Genomic DNA, 9045 nt, shown 5'->3' with positions numbered 1-9045 from the left:
TTTAAATCATACGGTCAAATAGACTATAACTTACTTTTTTTTTCATCCATGTATTTAAATAAAAATAAATCTAAATATAACAACCCTTTTTATATAAGAAGATATCATCCACACTTCATAGAATTTATTAAGAGGTGAATTGGTAGGTTTAATCATACATGAGGTAGGTTTAATCATACATGAGATGAGGGTAATCTTATCTCTTGAGAAGACAGAATCCACCAACCAGATATTACTCAAAGTACAGCTTTAACATACTCAAATTACTATACTAAAATTGAAATCAAACTTGAAATTGTGTTGAGGTAAAAGAAGTTTGACCCTTTAAGCTTGCAACTTGGCAGACAACACTGAGCTTGAAGGTCCACTTCCTCTATTACTCGTGTCCAAAAAGATAGCCTATTTATTGCCCAAATCAATCCTGATCTTTTCAGGGCACGTTTCAGCCGAGATTTTCCTACTGAGAGGAGTAAAGGTTGAGAAAGAAAGAGAGAGAGAGAGAGAGAGAAAGGTCATGGCCAAAGTTAGTGGTGTTGTCTCCGCTGTATTCATGGCTAAGGCAAATGGTAATGGTGTTGCCTCTGCTGAATTCAAGGCTAATGGGAATGGTTCACCTGAGTTCCATGCAAATTTGCATAGAAAGGAGACAGTGGGAGATGGGGTTATGGCTGAGCATGGAAACACCATTGTCTCATCAGTTTCTTTATTGCCTCCTGAAACTGAGAACAGCAGCAATGGGGATGTTTGTTTCTCGTCTGCAATTCCTGGATGGTATGCTGATGCTCCCCCACTCTGGCCAGGTCTGCTTCTCCTCAACTCTTGTCACCTTCTTTTTTTCTTTTCCTTTCTTTCCTAAGCATAACATTGGTATTTTATCGTATTTTCTTCTGGGTTCAAGTAACCTAATGGCCCGATTTCCCAAGGTTTGTATGCCAAATATTCTCAGCTTTGAGATCAAAGTGTGCAGATTTATAAAATTCCCAGAAAACAAAACTACTTCTTTGTCATCTTTTTATCATCATTATTGACTGAATTATTTTCCTGAAACCAGTCTTACCCCTATGGTTTGAAATTGACTGAATTTTCCTGAAACCAGTCTAACCCCTATGGTTTGGATCATGAAAACTAGGAAAAACACCCATCTTCTGGAGTGATCATGATTCTTACAATTTTTTGGATCCCCAAAGCAATTTTAACTCCATTGTCTCATAGTCTTTATATTTAGTTCTTAACCATACCATTTCAAGTTACAAAAATCCATTTTGTTTTATTTTACGTAAATGATATAATAATATTTCGAGTCCATTTGGCAGCATTTTTTAAAAGTGTTTCTAGTACTAAAAACATTTAAAAATATTTTTAAGGTAAAAAATAGGTATTTGATAATATTTAAAAAATATTTTTTGAAAATTTAGAAAAACACTTAAAAGTGTTTTTTAGAGAAGTATTTGAGAGGTATTTTTTAGAAAAATAAAAATAAAACACTTCAACAAATTTAATATAATCCTTAAATATCATTTCCCGTTATCCTTTATTTCCCTTTCACTTTTCGCATCTTTCTCACTTTTCTCTTCCTCTTTCACATTACTTTCATTAAAATAATTTTTTAAGTTTTTTTAAATATATAAAATTTATATATATTTTTTTGTAATAAAAGTTTTCAGTTTATTATAATATTTTCCTTTTTTAATAATTTATTATTATTAAAAGTGTTTTTATACTTATACAATATATTATGAAAAAAACACCGTTATAATCATTTTTCTAACAAAAGTGCTCAAGAAGAAAACAATTTCAATAAAAACACTTACACATGAAGCAATGCCAAACAGGCTCATTATGTTCTTTTGCAGCTAATTTTTAAATTAATTTTCATTTATTTACTATGAGTTGACTGGTTCCATGGGTCAAAGTTGGAATCTCCCAGCAGTGAGCCTCTTCAAGAGGCCACCACCATCTTGAGCACCTACTGTCCAACCTGAGAAAGACAGATCTATCATAAATGACAAGTTTAATTAAAAGTTACGTAGTAGGATCCCCTGCAGACAGCCCATTTCTTTTAACTCACCATCTTGTTGAAACTTGATCCATTAGAAATTGAATGGCTCCGTGGTGTTTTCATCAACAATTAGAGGGGAAAAAATCCATCCAGAGGTCACTGGACCAGTCCGATACAGATCTATAATCATAAGAAAAGGGCAACTCAAAGTCATATTAATTTGGTACTTGTGGGGATCTTTTAATCATGGACCTTTGACTTTGTTTCCAAATGGTATGACAATAATCATGTTTGCTATCACCATCGCAATCTGAATCATTGTTGTCTTTCTCGTTGTCCTTGTCGTGTTCCCTACACTAATATTCATGTGATTAATAAACCTTTTTAATATGAAATGGCTGCATTAATTAGCGGTGGATAGGGGCCTATTATTCACAGTTCCTTGTATGATCATTTTCCATTGTTCAGAACCAATGCCTGAGAATTTGGTGTATATCCTGGCTATGGCTTATGAGAAATCATCTAAAATTCTGCAGGAGAGGCACATGTTTATAAGGTGGAGAAGGTGTTATTTCGAGGAAAATCTGAATACCAGGAGCTTTTCATATTTGAGGTGAAGTTGAAGGTCTTTTGAGTTGGCTTCCATATATAGCTACTCTCCTCCAGGAATCATACACTTCCCGATGCTTATCACTATGACCTGTTGTTTATGTTTACAGTCAGCAACATCAGGGAAGATTGTTATCTTGGATGGGTATCTCCAACTCTCAGAAAAGGATGAGTTTGTATACCAAGAGATGCTCACTCACCTTGCCCTTTGCTCCATTCCCAACCCCAAGAAGGTTTCTTCTCCTTCTACTATCTCACTATCCTCAGGCATATATATAGATTTTGTTCATGTGCTCACCTTTAATCTTGTTTTCGGATAAAGAACTTTCTTTCAAACCTTTTTTCCTCAGGTACTGCTCGTAGGAGGAGGAGATGGAGGCATTTTACGGGAGGCTTCTCGTCATTCCTCCCTTGAGCAGATTGATATATGTGAAATAGACAAAATGGTGATTGATGTAAGTCGACTGTCAACCCTTTTTTTTATCCCTGTCCTTTTCTTTTCATAGAGAGATTGCACTAATTCTAATCATATTCTCTGCTTGTGTGTTGTCTTCTAGGTTTATAAACAATTCTTCCCTGACATAGCAGTTGGGTTTGAGGATCCCCGGGTGTCTGTCTACATTGGTGATGGTAGGTTCAATTTCCTATTCTAGTGATTCCGGTAGTCCTCCGAGGCTCATTCTGTGTTGTTATGAAATATGCAGGAGTTGAATTTCTGAAGTCTGTTCCTGAAGCTACTTATGATGCCATCATATTGGATGCATTCCAAGAAATGGGTATCTCTCTCTCTCACTTCCTGTGTCCAGTTCACTTATTGAGGTTGAAATTATATACTTCAATTCTTACTGACATCAAAGTTGTGTTCAGGGCCTAGTGCACAAGAGCTTGCTGATAAACACATCTTGGAGTCGGTTGCAAGGGCTCTTCGGCCGGGGGGAGTCCTGTCTACTCAGGCAGAAAGCATGTGGAATAAAAACTTCATCCTCGAAGACATCATTGCAGATTGTCGCAAGATATTCAAAGGCTCTGTCAACTATGCCTGGACAACAGTTCCTGTGTACTCAAGGTATGCTCCTTTGGGCTCCTTTGGCCTCCTTGGATTATTTTTCATGGGGTTTAGCTATGAAATCACGCTTGTGAATTTTATTTGTAAATGTCATTTTCAGTGGGGTAGTTGGATTCATTCTTTGCGCCACCGAGGGGCCACCGGTTGACTTCAAGCACCCGATAAACCCAATAGATGCAGTGCCGAATCATGGTGTAGCAAAAGGGCCCCCTAAATTTTACAACTCAGAGGTGATCTTTGACATCCAAGATTGATTTCATGTACATTCTACCATGTATACCGAGTCTTGATCTCTTAAGGAAGTTGCTGTGGTTTTGCTTCTTTTCCGTTAGGTCCATACTGCTGCATTCTGTCTTCCATCATTTCTGAAAGGGGGAAGCTCCAAGAATTAACAACCAGCTTATAAGAGTGCCAGGAAATTGCAGTAACTACGGTAATTTATCAGATTCTTCCATTGAAGAATTGGTTGGCAGTGGAACATGTAATAAAATGCTCAGTATTAGTTTTGAGTTGATTATGATCTTTAATTCAGTGTCAGAACTGATAGCTTTAGAGCTCCATTTTGTTCATTTTGGAGGAACATGAAATGTTGTCAAGAGTAGACTCAAAAGTTTAAAAAAAACAAAGGGACTATCTCATCTCAAACGGCTTAAATAGCAAATCTCATTCACTGGCAAGAGCAACAAGGAAAATAAAGTCATTATTTCTTCAATGCAGTATTCAACAAGGGTAAAAGGAAAAAAAAGAATATCACACTCTATCATGATGGCTTAGAACCTGGGTTCAGTCCCTTTACAGATGTATAAACTTGCAAAAACAAAAAATAATCAATTACAACTTCTAAGCGGTTAGACAACGAATCATGGGAGGCCAGGTCCAATGGACAAGGGAACCATTGCTTCACAAGTCATCGTACCTCAGGCAGAAGTGTGATGTTCCCAAATGTCGTAATGATAATGTTGTCAAATTGGGAGTTGCTCCATGTCAAAATGATCTTTTGGATTCATGGACATTATGCAGAAAGTGTGTGGAAGAAAGAAATAAATAGCTAAAAATACAAGGACTCCTAGATCAGCCTCTTCACCAACTGCTGCCCGACGGGGATTTACCCAGTATATCTGGCTAGCACACCATAAACAGTAAAGGGTTGCAATGATCACAATAAGTTTCACCGATTGACTCGTTTGTTTCTTAATGGACTTCGAGGGCTTCAATCTGCAGGATAGAAAATTTAAGCAACATGAGGGTGCTAATCACATTGATCCTATGAAAAAATGTGACACTACTGCCTGAAATAAAGCTAGGCAAGAGTGAATATTTAATGTCACAGAAACAACACCTGTTGATGTACATGAAGCCGCCAATTAGAGAAGCACATAAGAAGCCAACTACTACAACAGCGTCAGGATTGACAGGTGCACGGTTCTTCCACCAACCAGTGCTCAATATCCAAGTATACATGGAAGAATGTCCATTTTCCTATACATTTAGAAAGCAACTTATGATCAATCCATTTGAAGCTCATGTCAGCAAATTCATTAATTAGCAAAGAAAACAGAAGGCTCTACGGAATTGGTGATCATCTCCATGCAATGCCTTTGTGCTGCATTTAAATACTTTACGCATCCTCAACTATTTCCCTAGCCAGAATACCTACTTTCCAATAAAAAGATCCATCTCAAAATGAAGGAAATCTTTCCCGTACAAGCATGAAATTGTTTTATTGAAACTTCCAGATATCATCGCTAAGAAAGGTTGAGGTGCCCTTTTGATCCAAGGTTGAACCAAATGGCATTTTTGCTTGAGCTGTACAGGCTTTTCATAGTATAGGTTGGAAGCCTAAAGCATCAAAATTAATTTCTTAAACTTCTGCAAATGCATTAATGAGTTATAAGACCAAAGGATGCCAAATTGTTCAATTCATGGCACAAAGAGCTTAGTTCATCAAGATATGCCATAACATAATTCATAAATTTTCCTAGCCTCAATTGGAATAGCACCCACCTTTAAAACATTACTACATGTCCTCATAATTCTCAAAGCTTCTCTAGTTCCATTTTTAAGGCTATGTTTGGTTCCTGGAAAGTTTGAAGGAAAATGTGAGGGAAACAAAATAGAGTTTCCCTAAAATAGAGTTCTCCTTCAATCTTTCCAAGAACCAAGCATAGCATAAGTATCCATCATCTTCATTCTCATCAAGAGTCACCTATGTCTTAGATAAAAAAACATTTGAAAACAACCCACCTCATCTTAACACAACCAGCCTCACATGCAATATCCATAAAATTCATAGAACAGAATCATGAGATCATAATTCTAAACGAAAAAACTTAGACAATAGCCCTGTGTACTACCTCAAACAAGTGGTCCAAGAAAAAGTGTGATAAAGAACCAGCCGATATCAACAACAAGCATTGCCTTCTAGTAAGGGGTACCTGGACCATAACACCCACACAAGTAATAAAACTTACATTTGCAGTTCTCAACCCTTGTAGTATACACATAATAATACTACTATGGTGATGAAACATTTTAATAAGTCTCTTAAAATCATGATGAGAATGCTACTGTGTGCATGAAGAGTAGAGTTGTCAATGCATAGATAGGAAAAGTTGAAACTGAATCAAACTGATTACTAGTTGTATTAGGCTGAATCTGGGTTTATACTTTCTTGGCCAATTTGGAACCCTTCTCATCTGTTCATGGATTTCCAAGTGTACTTCATGGCACATTATGCAATTAAAATATCTCCAACTTCTAAGAACATTCAACTGATACTTATTTGTGATTTTGCTTATTCACTACATTCAAATTCAGAACTCAACTACCATTTCCAAACTAATCCAACATTCCCAAACCCTGATCAGAAACTCCAAATTCAACATCACAATACCCCAATATTTAATAAAAAAGATAAGAAAACAAATTGGTCCGTAAATTGGAAAACCAAGATCACAAATCCCTAAACTGAACACGAACAACCCAAACCCTAAACCCTAAACCCTGATAAGATACTCCAAATCCAATATTTCAAAGCCCCGATATTTAATCAACAATATGAAATAACAAACTGAGATGGAAAAATGCAAAAAACCCAGATTCTATATTCGTCAACCGAACTCAAACAACAGAACTAAAATCCAAAACAACCCAAATGATCCAAATTCAAACTTTCCAAACCCCTACCAAGGAAATAAAATAAGATAGAAAACAAACTTCCAATTAAGTAGAAAAGAACAGACCCCTGAAACGGAATCCAGAAAACCCCTTTGGAGAAGAACCCTGGAGAGCCAAGAGTAGAGAAAAGAGAGAGGAAGGCCCAGAATCACGATGTAGAAGAAGGGGTCGTGGATTACATCGGCCAGCGCGGAGCCGAAGGAGTGACCAAAGCCAAGGGTGGAAGTGAGCCACTCGGAGAAGGAGCCGAGGTCGGGGCCGAAGAAGGCGTTGATGGCGTAGGCAAGAGAGTGGTGAGGGCTGAACCGGCCATTGGAGGTGGACATGAGCCCTAGGCTCGACCCCAGCGCGTACATCATGTGCGGACCTGGTCCTGGCATTGCGCCCACCCCCCTGATTCTGATCAGCTCAAGAGATTCATCATTTTTTCAGTAACAGTCTAATTCAGTCTCCACGATATTTTCACATCCTCAATACTCAACAATTTTTTTTCATATGATAATTTATGCCTGGAATTTGTACGAGAAATATTTGTACAGTCTTGTCTATTGGGTTTTAGCCTTGATCATTCTAGCATGGATGTGGGCCTGACCTAGGTAGATTGGGCCTTAAAGTTTTGCGTGGAACTAACCGTACTTTAAACTTGAGAACAATTGAGCCCAGCTAAGCCCATCACTAGCAGGCCCAACCTAACCCAAAAGTTTGCTTGGTCCTTTTACTGTCCTCCTTGTGTGACATGTGGCTTGACCGCTTAACAATTTAGTCTATTTTAATGGTATACTTGTCAAATCCAAGATATGAAAAGGACATGGAAATCTCTACAAAGATTGATTTTCGATTTAAGAAAATTCTAGTTGAAGATAAAACCAAATAAGTGTCGATTTGATGTTCCGTCAAGGCAGTGACTTGGCTTCATCTTTAATGAGAGTGATTGAAATAGACCTCGTCAAAATCATGATCATATTGGGCCTAGAGCTGAGATCAGGCTTATATAGGCCCAAAGCATACAAGTCATTCTTGGGCGGAAATCAAAGGTTACAAGCAAGAAGATAATCTAAGGCTTTCATTCTTGGGCCCAATGAGATGGATTGATGACCAACGGAAACCCCTAACACTCCCAATACGGCAACACTTCAAATGAAGGGTCCAAGATTGCGGCTCGGTCTTACTGTCAAGTTTCAGGACTTATCCCTGAGCCAACTCCTCAACCTAATCCCAAATCATCTCAAAAAAGAAAGGGGGGATGGGTCTGATAAAAGGAGACAAAGGTAGAAGATTCCACAAACATCCACTCAGGCTTCTTTGAACAATCCTTGACCCGGCGCCCATAATACCATTATTTTCACACCTCTCCCTCTAACCAAGTCTTTAAGCATTATCGTCAACAAATATTTAAAATTTAAAGAAAAGTGGGATAGTTGAGATGGGAGGCAGGAAAGAAATAACAGGATAAGCGATAGGGAACATTCCAATAAGAGGCAGAGACGGGGGGAGGCGCGTGTGGGCCCCACCCGCTCCCCGCTTTTCTCTTTTAAAGGATAAGGACGAGTGAGATTGGCACGCCCATTCCACACGCATTGACCACGACACTCTCCGATACGATACGACACGACACGACACCCGCCGCGAAACACGCCTTTCCAGATAATGCGGGTCCCACCGTCCCCTCTGTCCGACGTGGCTCCCATCCACCCAATCAACCCGCTCGCTTGGGACCCACATCACCGTCGCCCCCACACCCACGTCACCCACCCCTGTGTGAAAAGTGGCTGGGAATTGGCAAACAGTGGGGTTTGGATTGAACGAGGAAAACCGAAAAAGACGGCCCTACTCTCTACTCCCCACCCCCTCTCCTGATTTTATCCACATCGGACTCCGCTACTCCGTTTCGCCCCTCCCTCCCTTCATAATGACGACCCTGCCACTCCCTCCCCTCGTTCCCTTACGTGGCACCCTCCCCCAAATTTCCCGTCACCCCAGTCAGACTTTTCGGCAGCCATGATGCAACAAAGCCATACGGATTGCTGACTTTCCTTTTTTTTAAAATACCCATCGAATTATTGTGGTTCATGAAATTAGCCTAAGTTTTTTTTTCTTTCTCTGTTTGGCAGAAGTTGTTTGCAGAAAACTTTCCCAACTAACTTGCTTGAACTTACCTTCAATCGTTGAATTTCACAATCCAACGTTGTTTTCA

The 9045-nt window shown here is 38.9% G+C and overlaps 2 protein-coding genes across 3 annotated transcripts; one reads left to right on the top strand and one right to left on the bottom strand.

Annotated features, from left to right (window-relative positions):
- The first annotated feature begins 446 nt into the window (after nt 1-446).
- On the top strand, nt 447-4307 carry LOC100243226 (spermidine synthase 2). The gene is made up of 9 exons (XM_002280025.4): nt 447-800; nt 2536-2612; nt 2719-2841; nt 2959-3063; nt 3166-3238; nt 3313-3384; nt 3476-3674; nt 3775-3904; nt 4007-4307. The coding sequence occupies exons 1-9, from the start codon at nt 515-517 to the stop codon at nt 4064-4066; spliced, it is 1125 nt and encodes a 374-aa protein (XP_002280061.1). The 5' UTR covers nt 447-514; the 3' UTR covers nt 4067-4307.
- A 38-nt stretch (nt 4308-4345) lies between these two features.
- LOC100256944 (uncharacterized) lies at nt 4346-8203 on the bottom strand. 2 transcript variants are annotated; one of them, XM_002283163.4, is made up of 4 exons: nt 6917-8203; nt 6029-6109; nt 5014-5153; nt 4346-4889 (listed from the first exon to the last, which is right to left on the bottom strand). In XM_002283163.4, the coding sequence occupies exons 1-4, from the start codon at nt 7229-7231 to the stop codon at nt 4637-4639; spliced, it is 789 nt and encodes a 262-aa protein (XP_002283199.1). In that variant the 5' UTR covers nt 7232-8203; the 3' UTR covers nt 4346-4636. The 2 variants fall into 2 exon arrangements, with proteins under 2 accessions (XP_002283199.1, XP_010663192.1); XM_010664890.3 differs by lacking the exon at nt 6029-6109 and having other exon boundaries at nt 6917-7383.
- Between the last annotated feature and the right edge of the window lie 842 nt (nt 8204-9045).

The sequence above is a fragment of the Vitis vinifera genome, chromosome 17 (genome assembly GCF_030704535.1).
Source record: "Vitis vinifera cultivar Pinot Noir 40024 chromosome 17, ASM3070453v1".
Lineage (NCBI taxonomy): Eukaryota > Viridiplantae > Streptophyta > Magnoliopsida > Vitales > Vitaceae > Vitis > Vitis vinifera.
Note: the sequence above shows the minus strand (reverse complement) of the source record. Positions and strands in the feature narration are given on the sequence as shown.

Coding starts and splice junctions, on each gene's coding strand:
- LOC100243226 (XM_002280025.4), top strand. CDS start 515: ATGGCCAAAGTTAGTGGTGTTGTCTCCGCTGTATTCATGGCTAAGGCA. Junction 801..2,535: donor TGCTCCCCCACTCTGGCCAG/GTCTGCTTCTCC, acceptor AAAATTCTGCAG/GAGAGGCACATGTTTATAAG. Junction 2,842..2,958: donor CCATTCCCAACCCCAAGAAG/GTTTCTTCTCCT, acceptor TTTTTTCCTCAG/GTACTGCTCGTAGGAGGAGG.
- LOC100256944 (XM_002283163.4), bottom strand. CDS start 7,231: ATGCCAGGACCAGGTCCGCACATGATGTACGCGCTGGGGTCGAGCCTA. Junction 5,154..6,028: donor TCTTGGACCACTTGTTTGAG/GTAGTACACAGG, acceptor CTAAATGTATAG/GAAAATGGACATTCTTCCAT. Junction 4,890..5,013: donor GGCTTCATGTACATCAACAG/GTGTTGTTTCTG, acceptor TCTATCCTGCAG/ATTGAAGCCCTCGAAGTCCA.